At 34.9% G+C, this 18,506-nt stretch overlaps 4 protein-coding genes and 1 long non-coding RNA gene across 16 annotated transcripts in view; 1 reads left to right on the top strand and 4 right to left on the bottom strand.

Annotated features, from left to right (window-relative positions):
* Positions 1-15: 15 nt before the first annotated feature.
* Positions 16-3,640, bottom strand: LOC129577545 (proton-coupled amino acid transporter-like protein CG1139). The gene is made up of 8 exons (XM_055464858.1): positions 3,151-3,640; positions 3,023-3,088; positions 2,889-2,967; positions 2,623-2,816; positions 2,331-2,554; positions 1,928-2,237; positions 1,686-1,855; positions 16-305 (listed from the first exon to the last, which is right to left on the bottom strand). The coding sequence occupies exons 1-8, from the start codon at positions 3,207-3,209 to the stop codon at positions 61-63; spliced, it is 1,347 nt and encodes a 448-aa protein (XP_055320833.1). The 5' UTR covers positions 3,210-3,640; the 3' UTR covers positions 16-60.
* A 122-nt stretch (positions 3,641-3,762) lies between these two features.
* Positions 3,763-13,071, bottom strand: LOC129577544 (proton-coupled amino acid transporter-like protein CG1139). Of its 5 annotated transcripts, XM_055464857.1 has the most exons (12): positions 7,566-7,809; positions 7,364-7,447; positions 6,974-7,167; positions 6,765-6,851; positions 6,623-6,669; positions 6,415-6,518; positions 6,222-6,343; positions 5,881-6,104; positions 5,456-5,765; positions 5,282-5,354; positions 5,071-5,164; positions 3,763-4,928 (listed from the first exon to the last, which is right to left on the bottom strand). In XM_055464857.1, the coding sequence occupies exons 3-12, from the start codon at positions 7,021-7,023 to the stop codon at positions 4,612-4,614; spliced, it is 1,428 nt and encodes a 475-aa protein (XP_055320832.1). In that variant the 5' UTR covers positions 7,024-7,167; positions 7,364-7,447; positions 7,566-7,809; the 3' UTR covers positions 3,763-4,611. The 5 variants fall into 5 exon arrangements, with proteins under 5 accessions (XP_055320832.1, XP_055320831.1, XP_055320828.1 ...); XM_055464856.1 differs by lacking the exons at positions 7,364-7,447; positions 7,566-7,809 and adding an exon at positions 12,693-13,071; XM_055464853.1 differs by lacking the exons at positions 7,364-7,447; positions 7,566-7,809 and adding an exon at positions 10,417-11,881.
* Positions 13,072-13,580: 509 nt separating this feature from the next.
* On the bottom strand, positions 13,581-17,223 carry LOC129577548 (endonuclease G, mitochondrial). Of its 4 annotated transcripts, XM_055464862.1 has the most exons (6): positions 17,068-17,223; positions 16,647-16,992; positions 16,103-16,479; positions 15,572-15,981; positions 15,471-15,502; positions 13,581-14,835 (listed from the first exon to the last, which is right to left on the bottom strand). In XM_055464862.1, the coding sequence occupies exons 1-4, from the start codon at positions 17,221-17,223 to the stop codon at positions 15,886-15,888; spliced, it is 975 nt and encodes a 324-aa protein (XP_055320837.1). In that variant the 3' UTR covers positions 13,581-14,835; positions 15,471-15,502; positions 15,572-15,885. The 4 variants fall into 4 exon arrangements, with proteins under 4 accessions (XP_055320837.1, XP_055320836.1, XP_055320839.1 ...); XM_055464861.1 differs by having other exon boundaries at positions 15,471-15,981; XM_055464864.1 differs by lacking the exons at positions 16,103-16,479; positions 16,647-16,992; positions 17,068-17,223 and having other exon boundaries at positions 15,572-15,861.
* LOC129577558 (uncharacterized) lies at positions 16,848-17,944 on the top strand. The gene is made up of 2 exons (XR_008689018.1): positions 16,848-16,987; positions 17,061-17,944. It is a non-coding gene; the product is annotated as an uncharacterized LOC129577558 (long non-coding RNA).
* Positions 17,480-18,506, bottom strand: part of LOC129577533 (uncharacterized) — a 25,570-nt gene continuing 24,543 nt past the window's right edge. For all 5 annotated transcript variants that reach the window (XM_055464776.1, XM_055464779.1, XM_055464778.1 and 2 more), the window contains one exon: positions 17,480-18,321. In XM_055464776.1, the coding sequence (XP_055320751.1) occupies positions 17,973-18,321 (349 nt within the window). In that variant the 3' untranslated portion in view covers positions 17,480-17,972. The remainder of the gene's footprint in view (positions 18,322-18,506) is intronic.

Genomic DNA, 18,506 nt, shown 5'->3' with positions numbered 1-18,506 from the left:
GAAATTACCAATTGGAACGATGAAATTTTTTTTATTTTAAACAATTGTTTAAACACGAGCTCATCCAGACAGAAATTTAACAATGTCAATCATCCCTGCGGTCGTGCTCGTTATACATACACAAATGCCGATGATGATAAGAATGACATTAGGAATGATCTTATAGTTGTAGGGCCCCAAATCAAATGGATATCGCACACAAATTTGAATCAGCGCAGGAATCGCTAGACCGACCATCGACAAACAGAAACCGCCAAATAATGATATGTACATACCAATTTTGGGAATTGCAACTGCGAGTACAACTGATGAAAAGAAAGAAATAAAAACTAGTTGTTCAAAAAGAAACATTTAACACTATGATTGTTCTTGGGGCACCCAGGGCCCCCAGCGAACTTTAAAGTTGAATAAAAGTACTAAACAGTGTATAAACCGACCGGAGTTAAGTCTCATTGTATAGATTGAACATTTCTCTACACGAATGAAAAAAAAAACATATGCATATGTGTGAGTATGTGTAAAATACAGCCTGCCGCAAAACTTGTTACGCTGTTGTTCTTGGGGGACCACAGGGCCCCATGGCTATTTTATATTATAACTGGAATATGATAAGAGATAACGACTTAATGTCTGTGGTGAAGTTGTAGTACTCAAGCTGTTCTACAACTTTGCCGAAGACACCAAGTCGTTATCTCTTATCAGTTTCGCGGAATACGCGAGAAACCGCAGAAAACCGCGAAAAAACGCGTTTTTTTCCTTATCGTTTTTCACGGAACTGATAAGAGATAACGAGATGGTGTCTAAGGCAAAGTTGTAGTTCTGGTCGAGGACTACAATTATTCTGATTCATTATTCCGTTATCTCTTATCAATTACGCGAGAAACCACAAAAAACCGCGAAAAAACGCGTTTTTTTCCTTATCGTTTTTTCACGGAACTGATAAGAGTTAACGAAATAATGAATCGGAACAATTGTAGTACTCAACCAGAAATACAACTTTGCCTTAGACGCCATCTCGTTATCTTTTATCAGTTCCGTGAAAAATGATAAGGAAAAAAACGCGTTTTTTCGCGTATTCCATGAAACTGATAAAAGATAACGACTTGGTAACTTCGGCAAAGTTGTAGAGAAGCTTGAGTTCTACAACTTCACCACAGACATCAAGTCGTTATCTCTTATCAGTTACGCGAAAAAACGCGAAAAATTCGAGTTTTTGATAATCATTTTTCGCGAAACTGATAAGAGATAACGATTTCATGTCTATGGTGAACTTGTAGTACTCAAGCTGCTCTACATTTCTGTCGAAGAGGCAAGTCTCTTACTTCTTATCATCTTCACTAAAACGATGTGGGAAAATTTTGCGATTTTCGCGTTTTTTCGCGTTTTTCGCGGAACTGATAAGAGATAAGCAATATTTGTTGCAACAAAATTATAGCAAACCTCGAGTATTACAACTTTGCTTCAGACACTAATTTGTTATCTCTTATAACAGTCCAGATTTCATATGAAGTATCTTGGGGGCCCTGGAGTCCCCCAAGAACAGTAATATGTTGCAAATATGAAGAACAGTCATAGTGTTAAACCAAAATGTGTAACCATATCCAATATATATATTAATTGGTTGTGCTACAAAACAAAATTGACCAAATATCGAATCGCAATAGAAGATTGAAACAATCACTTACATGTAATCAAAACAATGGCTAAGCGAACCGCATACTCTCCCAACATTGGATATTTGGTAAAATATTGTGACAAATGATTCCCCCAGATAATTTCCACAGCCACATAGCATTGGAGTGCATACGAAAGGCCTATAGATACAGAGTATCCCATTTGGATAATTTTCGTTTGGCTAAAAGAAATAAAACGACTTATTCCAGCATTGATATTCATTTGTAAAAACAAAACGTATCGCATTTCATACATATTGTTCGGGTCTAAATTCAATGTGATGCTATCTTCTATCTGATCACCATATTTTACGTAACCAAACACACCAAAAATTATATAAATCACCGTGACGATTGTCATTCCACAGTTTAAAACACCAAACCTAGAGACGTATGACTGCGGTGTTTTCATGTTGTTCTCCAACGTAATGATAAGACCGATGGGTACCAGCGCAAAGAGGGTTGTTCCAAAAAATAATGGAAACTCCAAAATAGTACCGGCTGCGTTGCGATCCCGGAATTGTGGCATGTTTGTAAACAATTCTACTAGGATCATTATAATGGCTGGGAAAAAATGGGATGACCACGGTTTAACGATTTTCTTGAATTTAAATGTTCAGTTCTCGGAAAGTGAATTGGATTACAAGAAGATGAAACCTGTGCAACAGATGACCGTGGCAAAAATGGTGAATGGCGCCAATGCATTCAAGTTACGGATCAACATAACAGCAAATAGTGGCACAAACAACATCAAAATATAATACTCCACTCTTATGGTATACCAAGAGTCGGTGAATGTTTTGAGATTCGTTGACACAAATACGACATAAACACAACCGATTCCGATTTGATTGATTAATAGAAAACCATTAACAAATCCACTAAAATGAAGAAGAAAAAAAATTGAAAATGGATTGATTTATGCATGGAATTATACGGTTCATTTTACACAGCGTATGGTGCAAAGCAACGAAGGTATGGCGGTCCATCTTTTAGCGCCAATTGGAATGCCATTGGATAAGTAAGCACCGAAATACGGTGACGCTTGCACATTATATACATTGATTGAACTAAAATATGGAAGCAATAAGTCATCGTGATTCCTATCAATGCAGCGAAAATCGGTGCCACAATGTAGCCGGCCTGCTTTTACATCACAATACACATCTAGATCAGTTTAAAATCAAAAATGAAAATTTCAAAAAATTCTTTGACCTGCTTGAATGCATGCGGTATTGCAAACACTCCCGTTCCGATTAATCCTTTCACCAGAAGAATTTGAGTGACAATATGTCTGAAATCAATGTTCCAATTAAAAACTCAAAATTTATTCATAACAAAATATTTACGATGTCGGATGCTTCACATCGCGATGTAAATACGGATCATACGGTGCTGACGTTTCCTTTGAACATCTAATAGCAAAAAAAAAAAAATTATTCCTAAAGTCAACTTAACAATAAACGCAATTGATTACTGTAAGTTGGTCTGGTTTGTATTTGTATTTGAATTTGAATTTGCGGATGATGTTGACATTCCGTCTCTGGTCACTTTTCTTTCGAGAATAATTTAAGAGCGTCAATTTATTTCAGTTTCCACAGAAATTGTTCCTTTTTTCGTTATAAATCGTACGGAATTAATTTCTGAATCATGTGATTCATTTAAGTGCGACGCCTTCTTCGTTTGTACAATTTATACATTTGACTTGAAGAAATAGAAATCATTTTGCAATAATTTACCGAAGAAAAGAATATTATTTCCTGAAGTAAACCATTTATTTTTCTGTATAATTCTCAGCATGTGCCATAGCGTGTTAAATGACTTTGTCAAGCATTTGGCGATAAAGTCGTTTTCATTTGAGGGTGTACAGTATACACTGTACACTGTACATTCATACATTCATGTGTATATTTTTCTTAAAATTTCGTCAAGAAACAATATATATCGACACAAACATTTATGGCAATATTTTCATTTCAGGAGCTATAAATTGTATTGTCTGATTTTTCAGTGGTTGTTGTTGTTGTTGTTGTTGTTGTTGTTGTTGTTGTGTATGTAGCGTATTTTCTAATTACAAACAAAATTGGTGTTTAGTTAACCAGTATTTATTTGAATGTGTTTGTGTAATTTTTATGATTTTATTTTTTGTGTTCCGTTCTATATAGGTTTGGTCGGGTTTAGCATATTACATAATTCTATATACGTCTTAAATGCTATACTATAATTGATTCAATGATTTTCAATATTTTTGATTCTCTCCGACAAACAAAAAATCACTATAAGTTTGTACAAAATCAAGCCATTAAAAAATAAATCTAAAAATTTGAAGGAAAAAATGCAAAAAAAAAAATTATCATGATAATTATTTCACTTGCTTCTCTCTCTCTCTCTCTCTCTCTCTCTCCACTATTTGATAATTACAATGCGTAAAATAAATTGAAATTCGCAAATTAATGTTTGAATTTTTGATTTCGGTAAAATCCTGTATTCTCAATGCTAAGTAGTAACGGAATCAATTCTTTTACATCACAATACACATCTAGATCAGTTTCCAATCAAAAATGACAATTTCAAAGAATCCTTTGACATCGTCACCGAAGAAGAAAAAAAAAAGATGCTAAACAAGTAGACTTTTTTATTTTCGTTCATTTGTTGATGGAAACAAAGTGTTTCCATTGGAAACATTTTAGCAAAAAGCATTCAGAATCATTGTAGCATTTACGATGGGTTTTGTGTGTGTATGTCAAAAAAAGACTTGTTTCGTTCTTATGAGTCTAGCTAATTGACAGGTGAGATTTGCTTTGCAAAAATGTTCGTTTAAAGAAAAATAAATTTAGATTGTAATTTCAAGTAACAATTACTTGATAGCATTTCTATACTATTGTGGTCGAAAGCGATGGTTTTGTTTTTGTTTTTTTCGACGGGTATAGTGGAGTGCTTAAAGACTGTTTGGTTCGGTGGATGTTGTGGCGATCGAAATGGTGTTGTTAAATGTTTCTGTGGCATTAGTCGGTGATTGGAAACTCACGATAATATCGACAACTGATTTGTGTGTGCCAGTGACCAATCCGAATAAACCAATGGCAATGAGTATAACATTGCGGATGACCACATTATTCCAGCGTCCCCAATTGTTTGGATACAAAACGCAAATTTCCATCAATGATGGGAATGCAATGCCGAGCACGGACAAACACAAAGCACCAAACAATGAAATGAACAACGCCAACCGTGGAACAGAAATCGCCAGCAAAACTATTACCGTAAGAGAATGAGAGTGGGAGTAGAGAACGGATAAAAGTCATTAGAAACGCTATATTAACTTGATGTATATTGTGCATTACACCAAAATACAGCACAACCGACAAAAAAAAAAAGAGAGCAGAGAGCAACTCACATGTGATCAGCACAATAGTGATCCGAACAACGAACTCCCACTTGATACTTTCATTAAAACGCTTCTTTAGATAATTTCCCCAGATTATTTCAACCTGCAACGAGAAAAAAAAGACACACCCAGATAAGGATGCGATTCGGTCAATTTCACCATAAATTTATATTTAATAAATTTGACGTTGTGTCATTCAATTGCTGTTATTGATACTAACCGGTACGTAACATTGGAGTCCGTACGAAATGAATGTGGCCACTGTGAAAATTCCTTGTACCACTTTCGTCGTGCTAAAATGAAAAGCGAACAACCGAGATAGACATAAGATATAAGCAAAGTAATAAATTAAACTGCGACGAATAATAAATTCAAATTGTGTTATATATCTTACACGTCTGTGGATGGCAAGTTCAAAGTGATACTTTCATCGGAGTCTTTGCCGTATTTCCAGTAGCCGACAAAGCCAAAGAAAGCGTACAATAGCGTAATAACGAACATTCCAACATTCAATACACCGAAAGATGAGCCAAAGGATTTGGGCGTTTTCATGTTATTTTCCAAAGCGACTACCACACCGACCGCTTCAATCGCAAACAGTGTCGTACCGAAAAACAATGGAAATTCGGAAATATCGCCAAACGTTTCACGGTTTGCAAGTGGCGGCAGTGCTTGAAACACATATGTCAAAATTAAACCAATGCCTGCAACGAAGAAAAAGACACATCCAGACAAGGATGCAATTCGATCAATTTTACCATAAATTCATATTTAATGAATTTGACGTTGTGTCATTCAATTGCTGTCGTTGATACTAACCGATAAACGTGATGATATTCGCCAATGTCGAGAATGGAGCCAATAATTTTAAATTGCGAATGCAATTCAATAAAATCAATGGCAACAACAATAATAGCATATGGTATTCAATCTCTATTTTATACCAATAGTCAACAAATTCTTTCACATTTTTTGCAACGAACACAATATAAACACAGCAAATGCCCAATTGGTAAACTATCAAAAAACCATCAACGATCAAACTGGGAAAAAAAAATAAAAGAAACAGAAAACCGATTATAAATTCCAAATTCAACAGTTCAAGCAAGTTTGAGCGATAGAACGAGAAAAACAATCAGCTGGATATGATTTGCACTCACACAGCAAACGGAGCCATCCAACGAAGGTACGGCGGTCCCTCTTCCAGTGCCAATTTCATCGATATTGGATACGTTAAAATTGGAACACGACGACGTTTACATAAAATATATTGAGATCGTACCTATGCAATTCAACGAAATCATTTTTTTTTTTTAAATATTGACTTCCTTCAAACTACAAGCGATGACTTACTAAAATGTGAAGGCCCCATGTGCACAAAATTCCAATCAAAATGGTGTTTACGATACCAGACATATAGCCGGCTTGATGAAATGCTTTCGGCATCGCCAATATACCTTTGAAGAAATTTTTTCAAATTCAATTTATTTACATGTTTGGAATGTTTTAATTTCCATTTGTTGAAATTCGTTAAATGTCTTCTTCAAAAGAAATGTCTTACCTGTGCCCAACGATCCCTTCAACAAATGCACCAACGTTTCGGTGTTTCTAATGTGAAGAAAATTTATGAACGTTTAATAGAAAAACAAAATATCGAAAAATTAAAACACAAATTGATGGAAATGCAATCAAATTCCACTTACGTCGTTGGGTGTGGTACGTTTCGATGTAAATGTGGATCATATTCATCGCTTTGTGGTTGCAACGGGATTTCGGCATCATTCAAGTTTCTATAAAATAATGCAATATTCATTGAGTGAAATGTATCATCAAATCATTTCAAATTGAATTGTTTTCAGATTTTCAGTTTGAACAAGACATTGAAACAAATTAAAATTATTGATCAAATTACTGTAGCTTGATGTCTCCCTTCTTGGTATCCGTAGGTGATGTAGCTGACATGGTAATTCCGAGTGTGATTTTCTCGACCGTGTGCTCTTATTTTGTGCGCGATTTTTTGTCCAGAGATTCCAATTATTTAGGTTTCCAATACCAATTATATCTCACGCTCTCTCGTCCAAATGCTTAGTTTTTTATGATGGTTTACTAGGTTGGTTCACGAATTAATTGTGCGCGGTGGAAAAAGAGAGCAAGCAATGAAAAATATTTATAAAAATAGAAATATAGAAAAATTTGAATAAAAACAAAACAAAACAAAAAAAAAAAAAATCAAATGACTAGCAACTCTGACCGATATACGGCAATTGAATGGAATGAAATGTATTTAAGAGAGTTCAATTACAGGGGTCAATTATCTAATATATGATTCCCGTCGCAATTTCTACATAAACGACATTGCGTTTATTTGGTTGAGTTGACAGGGTGGCTAGTATGAGAGAGCAAGAGTTTAATCATGAAAACAAAACACATGTAGGAAGAAAGAGAGAAAAAAAAAAGAGAATTTGAACAGAAAAAAGCAACAAAAATTTGCAGCAGCTAACAACCGTTGGAATGATATGGTTACGGTTTTGCGGTCGGAAATCTAATGCCAGATTATTCTTCTTAGTCTTTGGACTGTGCGTATGTTTAAATAAATTGCAAATGAAATCGCGACGTAGCACATAACAAGTGACAATAAATCGAGCTTATTATTCCCATCAACTCTCAAAGCAAACAATCAAACTCTTCGTGCACTGCTCAAGTTGCTCATCAACTGGTGTCCATTGCGTAAAATATGTATATATGTAAGTATATGTAAGTATATGTACACATACACGTTTTATAACCACACACACACACACACACACTCTCTCTCTCTCTCTCTCTCTCTATCTCCCCACTCTCTCTGTTCTACTCGATGTAGCTGTGTGCTGATGCAGTCGAATAGTTATATCATATTCAAGTCATCGTGGTAAACTGCTCTAAGTCATGTCAAAAGGTTATCAACATTCTAGGCGTTTTTGTTTTTGTTTGTTTCCAACAAAATGGTCATTTATGTATAAACTCATCGAAAATATGCAACACTTGATAACACACATATGTGACTTTCAAGATGTGATTCGATTTTTTTTTTTTTGGAACAGCATGGATCAATCAGCTGGCAATGATTCGGAAAAAACTGTTCGTTTTCATTTAAATGAAGCAACTAGCAATCATAAACAATCACAGCGTTCACACTCAACCTTGTGTTTTTTTTTCTGTGCAAAAAGAGGAATCAATCAACTTCAAAATGAAATGCGTTGTTATCGCGTTGTTATTCTTGGTTTCATGTTTGGCGTTTCGAATTTCTTTTTTTCGTCGACTTCTTTGCGCAAATATTCAAGAGAGAGAGAGAGAGAGAGAGAGAGAGAGAGAGAGAGAGAGAGAGAGAAATGTGACCCGTCGAATCGAAATGTTTATCGCCCCTTCAATCAAATTCATTTATTTTGGCAAGTTGTGCAAATCAAATTGATTTAGTGCTATGTGTTCAACAGACTCCATGACGTAGGCTCATTATTCGTAAATGCCTAAATTTGTTTTTTTTCTCTGTTTTTCACCAGACCCAAATCGACGGATCGAAACTTGGAAAGTGCATTCACTTCAATCGGTTCAGTCTTATGGACCCGTCGACAACTTCTCTGACTCTACCGAACACTACGACTTTGATCTTACAAAATGTAACACGAATAGCATGCTTACTTTTAGAATATCTCGAAATACATTGAAAGAACGATAAAGAAAGAAAAAAAAAAACAAAACAAGAACAGCAATGTCCGAATTCTTGTCTACACAGCAATCCAATCGGTTATATTTTCGGAATCGCGCGCATTCTTGTCTTATTTCGAAATTTCTTTGACAATAATGAAAGCGTGATGATGGATAAGATAATTTCTTTTCTTTTTAATTCATGTAATGATGATGATGATTTCAATCAATTTGCTTGAATCTCAACGGTTTTGTTATTAACGCTAAGCATTCTTGTCTCAAGGACCAGACAACACAACAACACAATTGACATTATTCTTTATCAACGATCTATAGAATTCAAATCTGGGCTTTTATGTTGATAGAATAGCAATTTCAAGTAGATGACATTGTATTTTCGCATATATCATTTTGGCCAAAGTTCATACTTATTGGGAGTCGCCAGATAAGCATATCAAAACTTGACCCAAGAATCGATATACGAACATTTTTTGTATTACACCTGCAACAACAACCTCAACGACTGCGACAACGACGAATAGTGCAAAAGTTCTAGTTCTAGTTCTAGTTCTAATTTGTCATTGCAACCATATAACACAAACCAATGAATATTTACGTGTTTTGTTCGCGGTTTTAAATTTCAAAATGCGTCTATTTATGTTATATAAGAAACACAACAATGTATGATGTATTCATGCATGTATTGTGTTCAAACACATTTCTGTGATTTCTAAAAATAATAATATTAGAAGAAAAAAAGTGTTGGTTGTTGCTTTTCCTCGTTTCACACCGGTCGCAAGTTTTTCTTTTGCGTTGATTTTTTGTGTCTCTTTTATACGAGATTGAAAATTCATTTAAACGTTTTCTGTTTGCATGGAATCAATATTGGTCCAGCCAACGATTCAATTTAACAGAAAAACACCATTCTCACCCGTTAAAATGGTCGAATTTAATATTCAAATTTATTTATTCAACTGGTTGATGGTTTTCGTTTGATCAATGAAATTTTTCGTTTAATAAACAATAACATTTCAATTTCACATGGCTCGTTTTTTCCACTGAGATTCATGAGATTCAGATCACTACTTTTTTCTCTCGTTTAAATTATCGAAAAATCATTCCCGACCCCGAATGAATGTAAAACCGAATCGAAAATCTCTCTCGTATGGCTGTCAATTATTTCGTTTGGTTGCGTGCATTTTTTTTTCTCGTTTCGATCAATGATTCTCCCATTCGCCGTTGAAACGATTAATTGTGCATCATATTTCAAACCAAAATTGTGTGTATGCTGCTTATGCCAACTTTACAACGAAGTCAAAATTATTATGATGCAAATATTTACAAAGCCGAAATGTTGATGTCAACCCAAATTCGGCTTCAGTTAGATGCCGAAAAATCTCATACATTTCGCATCCAATCAAAATAACATTCGTATGATATGTCCGATTTATTTGACAAAAGAATATTCTTGAAGTCGATATTTAAACAAAACCACAACAAAGAATTGTTGTCACAAACTTACAAACAAATGAAATTTATTGTTAAACACCAAAATGAGAACTGTTGAATGATTACCGACAAACTTGTCGATCGTACACATGAATGTAAACTACTGTTTTTTGATGATGAATAAAAATCGGTTCTAGAAATGAGAGACAGAGACTGACTTACAACAACGTGTGCGACGCCGTTCGCGCTATGCTACGCAATGTATGTCTTCGCGCGTCTCACTCACGACTGTAACGATGACTGGATCCAATGTTTGGTTCTATTTCTGTCTGTGCTACTGCGAAAGCATTTGCCGCACATTTGAACCACGAAAAAAAAATGAGTGAAAGAGATATGATTGCCCGAAAACAACGACGAACGAACGAACTGAATTTACAACAACAACAAAATGCTCTTCTTCTTTCTTTCGTTGTCACTTTTTTGCCTGTTTGATTTTTTTTCGTGTTAAAATGTGTGCTCATGTATTCAATACAGTCGACAATTCGGTCGTGCATGCAATATGGTATAATAACATATCCATCTCATGTCTTTCGTATGTACTCTACATACATATACACTACAATCTCTAAGCTGTTGAAAGTATATCATTGTGGTTCGGTGCGCAAAGGAACAAAGAACCCACCGAATGGTACACCATTCTAAGCGAAAGGAACAGGGAAAAACGAAGAAAGAATATGTTGTCGAGCACATGTTATATTTTGTGTATGTATTCGTTCTTACCCATACACAGAGAGATCGCATATATGCACACACTTTGAATTTGACCGTATATGGGTTCCAGTGCTGTACCGGCTTTTATCTCTTTCATTCTATAATACGATTGAGTGATTTCAGTCGTTGTTCTTGCGATTCGCGGTCACTAAAAGAGAAGAGACTTGAACGGGAAATATACACACACACACTGAATGTAGAGATCGGGCTTGACTACGAAGCCAATGCAAATGATTTGAATTGTATTGCTAAGTGAAAGGAAGCGATGAATGATTTTTTTGTGTCTACAAAAGTAATGGAATGCAAACCGAAAAAAAAAAACGGATTCAGTTTATGCATTTCAATCACAATCTCATCCACACTGATTCCACAAGCGACCACAGAACTACTTATTAGAAGGGAACCTCATTTCGCTGCGTTCAAGAACGCGATTCATTTCCATTTCCACTGACCGGGCCTCAACGCAATTCACCATACATTGTTGAAGTAAAGTGTAATTAATTCTCGGCTTTTCTCATTTTAATTCGTCTTTTTTTCTCATGATTTCGTTACAATTGGTGAGTTCATTTCGATACATCATATAGATTCATCGGATGGTATTGTGGATTCTGACAACGTGAGCACCAAAAGAAAATTGTGGAGAAAAGTAGAAGATCCCTGTCGAAGATAAAATGGAACGCACTCAACATACAATCAATATGGAATGGCAATGACATGCATGTAAACACACGCATCGTCGTCGAAGTGTGAAATTCAAGCAACAATTTTACTGTTCTTTCTTTCTTTTGTTCTGTAATCGAGTCATGAAGACTGAAATTTAACTTTGAAACCAAAAAGTGTGTCTTTACGCAGTGAAGCACACACACAGTCAAATGGGAAACAAAATTTTAAAAACGAAAAAACACACTCTTTGTAAATACCTGATGTATTTTTATTTCAATTACGAGACGTCTTTCATTTTCTGTTCACTCTGTTTCGATTCGAATCTCTTCCGATCTATTTTCTTATATCGCTTGAAAATAAACACTCAACCAGACCGATTATGAAGTATTCATTCTTTTTAAAGAACAGACGCGGAACAATTCTTCACTTTTTTTCTTTGGATTTATTCAGACAAATAAAAACAGTACACATTTCTCATTGTTCTATTTATTCGAGTGCAATTGTTTGAAGAGAGTTTTAAATACTCATTTCAATAATGTCGATGAATTAATGCATTAAACAATGCTCATTAGACAGATAGAGAGAATGAATGGTTTGAAACAACTTGTATAGGCTAAATTATTACAGCTACATAATGAATTCGTCATATTTTGACGAGGTGATTGTTATGGTTTTCGATGCACTTCTGTCGCCGCACCTTTTATGCATATTTTAATTTCTGGTTTAGGGTGCAACCACTTTAAAACCACCATCAAAAGGGGCACTTTATGTGAAAATGATTGACTTTTATTTATCAAAAAAAGTTACTCAATTGGGCCACAATAGTTACTAATTCTGTGTTTGGGTTGCATTGAGAGTTTATTGGTAAAAAAACATTCATTGAGAATTTATTGGGAAAAGGTATCAAGTTACACAAATATCCGCTATATCAATATTGACCAAAATCCATACTAATGATATTGTAATATGATGATTTTGATTTAGGTCCTTGACTTCGGCCCGAATTCCACCGAAAAAAAATCGATCGAACCACAAACCCAAACATGTAACAACAATATACTTACTGCATCATGTTTATCCATTAACAATAGAACATTTCACAATTTTTTTTTATCGCAAAGACCCACAGTACACAGGGAGATAAATAAGCGTAACACGCGAATTGAGGAATATTCACAGACAGTCAGACGACGACGACGACGACGACGACGACAATTATATAACAAAGGCAAACGACGATGTGCACACAGTAAATAAATGAAATAGCCAGCGGAAAAACAACAACTAAAATCCAGTCAACTATATCTGGGAGTGGTGATTACGTTGAATTCATTATTTGATACGTCTACTCCGTAGCATATTGGATTCTAGTTGTAATTTACCATGTTGATGAATTGAAACAAAAAATTCATTTGCACACTCGGAATGGCCACTTTTACACTCTTCTTCTTCCTTGCCGTAATTGTTATATGTGTATGTGTGATTGGATACTTCTGATGAAGACCAAACGCAAAGGAGACAGTACGCACTAGGGGCACAGATGTCAACGTAATTGTTTACGCGTCGTAGTAATGGATAGTAGAACACAAAAGGGGCCCTCTCATTGACGATGATATCTTGTGTGTATGTTGTGACCATTCATCCAAGTTGACAGCTACAATGAATACACGGATTGAACAAGCGAATTGAAGCGCTGTCTCGCAGGCGCAACATTTGCACAAGCAAAAATACGAGAAAAAAAAATCACTTCCCCTGAAGCATACCTACCATAAGTTAAATTCAAACCAAAAGAACAGTTTTATTTTTGCCAGCCGTTTGTAAAGAACATGGGCCAGGAATTTCTATCGCATTTTAATGATACATTGAATAAATTAGTTTTTTCTTCATAAATTATGAAATAAAAATGTGTTTTTTTTTATTAACAATTTAAATCAGTTCTTGTTCTTCTTCTCTTGTATTTATTTATTCCTTGCCTCTATTTACTTAAGCTTTAAGTAATGGTATTGAAATTGAGATAATATTATAGTCTTAACATTGCTTTTGCCAACATATTCTGCGTTTCTCAACATTTTTAACTTGTTTCTTTTATAAAGAAAAATACTTCCTAAATTCATATATTCTAATGGCTTCATAATCACTATTTCTTCCATCTATTCACAGCAACCTCTAGACACAGCATGTAATTTATTATTTTCAAGACCTTTTGTCTTATTTTATCAGTTGTTTGATCACTTGAAATGTGTAAATGTATAAATGAGACCGTTATGAGATTTTTTTTTGCTCATTTTTCTTCGTTCGATATTTTCTTATTCATTTTAATATTAATCTCATCTTGATAAATAACTGTAAATGTGTTTTTGGTTCATATTAATAAATATGTTTAGGTAGAATTTTTTTTTCAATTTTCTCTGTGTTTTTAAAAAAATCAGTTTAAAATAAGGATATTTGTTTGAGTTCGACTGACCCATATTATTATTGTTTGGTGTAAAATTTTATCCCAATCAATGGAACCGATTCAATGTTGAAAAGAAGAGTGTTACCGCTTAGTGTTTGTTGCCTCGTTTCATCATGTAAATTTCGTACGGCGTGTAGTAACGTTGTGCTGATTTTTTGTTGACTGTCGATTTTTCTCCATCTGCGATGGTGCACCGTTGCATCTCGTTGACTGGAACCGCGCTGAGTTCATCGAAGTCGGTGTCCGTGAACACCGTCCAAAACTGCCGTTTAGCATTTACCATTTCATTTTGAGCATTTTTACCGTTGTAGCCATTGCTGTTGTTACCGTTGTTTGCATCGTCGCCGTCGTCAGTACAATTGCTCACATCGGTGGTCTCTTCAACAAAATCGTTACGGAATTTGAAGAACTTCTCACTGAGCAAAATCGGGATGCGATCGTTGAAAATAACGTCTGGTTGCTCTAATGGTTTCGGCTGCACGTAACCATTTGGGAAATTTACGACAGCCGGCAAAATACCAGGCATATTTCGTAGCATTCGTGTGATGTCACCATCTTTGGCATATTCCGATGGATGAAGTGGTTCCAAAAACTCTTCCGGCGTTCGGATGGTTTCCTCTGGCAACGGTTCTCGAGTCTGCAGGAATTCTTCGGGGGAGATGTGATCATCATCATAAGCATATGATTTCAAATACTCATCCAAATCGCATGTTTGATACATAGCCTTCTCTTTAGTCTCCTTTGTCATGTTGCTGAAAAAAAAAAACAGAACATTTCAAGTTATCAATCATCAAAAAAAATGCATGAAAATTACCAAATTCACATATTATTGGTCGTGTTTGTAGTGAATTTAATGAATTTCAGTGACTTCAACCGATTCGATTTGAGCCAAGACATTGATCCATATTTCGAAATGCATTGACATATCTCAAGAAAATGTGCAAATCTTTGTATATTCTCATTGAAATTGTGCAAGTCAAAAAGTGTGATGTCAACAAAACCCACTTATCATTTCTCTGTTGAACAAAAACTATTTACCTTGCACAAATATCACCATTTCGAAATCTTTTTACAAACATCTTACATACACACAAAGCAACTCTTTCAAATGGATGAAAAACCTAACTGTATATCAGCCTTTTGGTTGAAAAAAAATAATAATAATACACCAATAGAAAATCACATTGCAACACAACCAAATCTGTCGGTCAAATGGTTCTTGAAGCGTGTGTATGTTTTGGAAATTACTTCGATGCATTCAAATGTTTCACAGAATTTCATGGTTTAACAAAACGTAATTGCATTGGAAAACCAGTGACAATGAGATGTAAGATGATTTCATTACAAAATGCAATTTTGGTTTATTTCAATTTTCAAATATTTTTACCTTTGAGTTTTGTCCAATGGAATTCGCTGCATCTGAACTTGAGTTAATTTGATGGAAATAAATTTCTTTTTTAGTTTTACACGATGTTATTTTGATTTTACCTTAAAAACAAAAGCGTGAAAATCCAAAATATTCTTTAAATTGTTCGTACATCGACTTAACTGAGTATGTTTGCTAGTATTAGTGCTGTCCGTTCTTTGCCTTGCTGAAATGTGTGTATATAAAGTGAAGTTGACGCGTTTCAATATGTCACATGTCATCGCACTGAAACGCCATGGAAAATGGAACCGCTTCATTTGTCATGTAATATTATTTGACAAATTCGACCAAAAATCGTTTTTATTACATTGCAATTACAAATTACATTTCGCTAAAAATTCAGTACAATTTGCACTATGTCCTACATGAAAAATATCTACACTTTTTTGCCGTTAATTTTTGTCAATTGTTTTCTCGAAATTCTATCAAAGAACAACAGACCGGCTGATCGTTCAACTGCTTCAGGTGGTACCTGCAAATATTTTTGCAATTTTAAAAAAAAATTACTTTAATATTTTTTTTTTTTAATATTACATATGTCAAATCATAATTCAACGTTGATTTTCGAGTTCAATTAAATTCCATTCAACTACCTGGAACACATTCAATGGTGTATTGTCGTCGATTACTTGATTTGGCATCACATACGATTCTAGCTCTAGCTTGCCATCCGGAGTTTCGCCAACGATGACTTTATAGAAATGTGTTGGAACCGCAACGGAATTATTGCCAATTACTTGATATTTTACGTATGCTTTGCCGTCGGCTTCTTTCTTCGGTAGATACAGTGGCCCAGTGCAAACGTATACATCTGAATACGATTTTGTTAATTTGCGAACGTGTTTTTCCAAGCGATTCCATGAATCTCGATTGAAGCCAGAACCGACTTGTGGTGCCATATTCGTAAGATAAAATGTTTGTACACAATGTTCTTGATGCGATTTATGATTGCCAGCAGCAGCCAAATGTCCTAAAATGAGTTGGAAATGGATGAGAAATCATTCGAAATGTCGGTTCCTTTGATGGAATCAATACATGGAAATTGATTCTTCTTCAATATTTTGTTTGATTGCAAGAGCTTAATCCGTCGCATGTTTTTTTTTACGGAGAAAAGTTTTCCCACCGCTTTACATTTACCTCGATCGAATCCGGAACCTTTGTAATCGGAATTCAATGAACGGAAAAATGGATGTATGCTTTCGTCGGGCTTAAAATCGCACTTGCTACGGTCAACACTTGGATTCGATTTCACATTTTCCAGTGTTAGGTGTTCGAACACCCAATGTGCGACACGATTTCTGCGGTCGTATGAAAGCACATAGTCAGAATACGAGCGAACATTATCCAATCCTGGAAAACCGTATTTCATAATTTGAGAGACCCGATTCGGTTGATCCAATTGGGATGGCTTTGGTGTATCAGGAACGAATGGTGTTGCAGCTGACACCGTTCCAAATATCGGAAGTGCTGGCATTGCGGTAAGCTTAACACGTGAATAGAACCAAATAAAAAAATACAATTAATTCACTTATTTCTATTGCGAATTGGAAGTGTGTACCTGTTTAATATCTTTGCCAGCATGAAGAACATAAGGATTAACCGATTGGTCAATAAGTGTGTTGCAACGATTCCGTTCATATGTAATGCCACCTATGAAACTGCCAATTGTGAGACCAGATAACGTGGCAAGACGAAATGCAAATTTTTTGTTCATTTTCAATTCGATATCACGGATAAATACCTCACAGCCAAACTATTGCTTCAAGTTTTATTGAAGCATATTTAAATTCAAAAATTTCAACCACAAGTCCCGAACACAGAGCGGACGATAGTATGACTTTTGAATAGATTGAGGCTAAGGGGTAATCATGAAGCATTTGTCAAATGAACCATGAATCAAATTGGCAAATTTGAAACGACAACGAAATGAAACCACAAACGTTCGCTGACACCTGAATTGAAAACAATGATTTTTCATTTATTTTTCATATTTATTTATTTTTTTATTCAAAATGGAAAAAAAAATTGAATACAAAACTAGGGGAATGGTTTCTTTTAATGCAATGATGAAAATGACCAGTAGTTCTAACAGAGAAATGTTACGATTTTAGTAGAGATGCAATCAATTTGAATTGATTTTCTTGTTTATTTCATTAAAAATCCACTTAGCGCTAATTTAAATATTAAAAATACGTTCGTAGTTGCATTTAGTTATTTTTGTTTGTTTGTTTGTTTTTAGAATTAGGGTCAAATTAAAGGTACATTCGTGGACATTGGACAAATGAAAATTACTATATCTAATTTGTTAAATACTCCAGTTTTTTTTTTTTTTGTCATTAGAAACATGAATAATCTCTCGTGGTTACTGTTGTTCAAACCAAATTGAAATTTATGAAGAAAAAATCCTGTTTTGTTTTATTAAATTAGCTCTCACAGATCAAGTGGTTTATTGTATTATTTTTTTCAGCATGTCTCTTTATTGCAATCCACGAAATTGCTTAATTCGGTTGAATTTGGCGGTCCTGAGCTATAAAGGTACGTGATAGGCCATAGGCGAGCCGATGCAATGTCTTCGAGATTTTGCAAACCACCAGGCTGTGGAGGCTGTTGATGATATGAGTCGTTGCTGTTGGTACCTTTTCGCTTATTACTCGTGTATGAAATTGGCGATGTTTTCTTTTTATTCGAACTGCTGCTACTACTACTGCTGCTGCTGCTGCTGCTGCTAGACACATGACTACTGCTGGAACTTAGTGGGAAATATCGATCGCTGCACGTTCTCCACTGATCTGGGCCCTCACCAACGAAACACCTAGAATATTTAAATTGTTTTAGCAGTTTTTATCTTGAATTGTGTTGGAAGAATTTTCATTTTTATTTTGTGCTAAAAGGCAAATTATTGAACTTATGAGAGTTCAAGAGAAAATGTTTGAAATTTGAAATGGAAAAATTAAAAAATTAAAAATTACAATTTTTTTTCTGGATTATTTTCGAAGT

Source organism: Sitodiplosis mosellana, unplaced genomic scaffold (genome assembly GCF_009176505.1).
Source record: "Sitodiplosis mosellana isolate CC-2019 unplaced genomic scaffold, AAFC_SMos_1.0 Smas_scaffold_6197, whole genome shotgun sequence".
NCBI lineage: Eukaryota > Metazoa > Arthropoda > Insecta > Diptera > Cecidomyiidae > Sitodiplosis > Sitodiplosis mosellana.
Note: the sequence above shows the minus strand (reverse complement) of the source record. Positions and strands in the feature narration are given on the sequence as shown.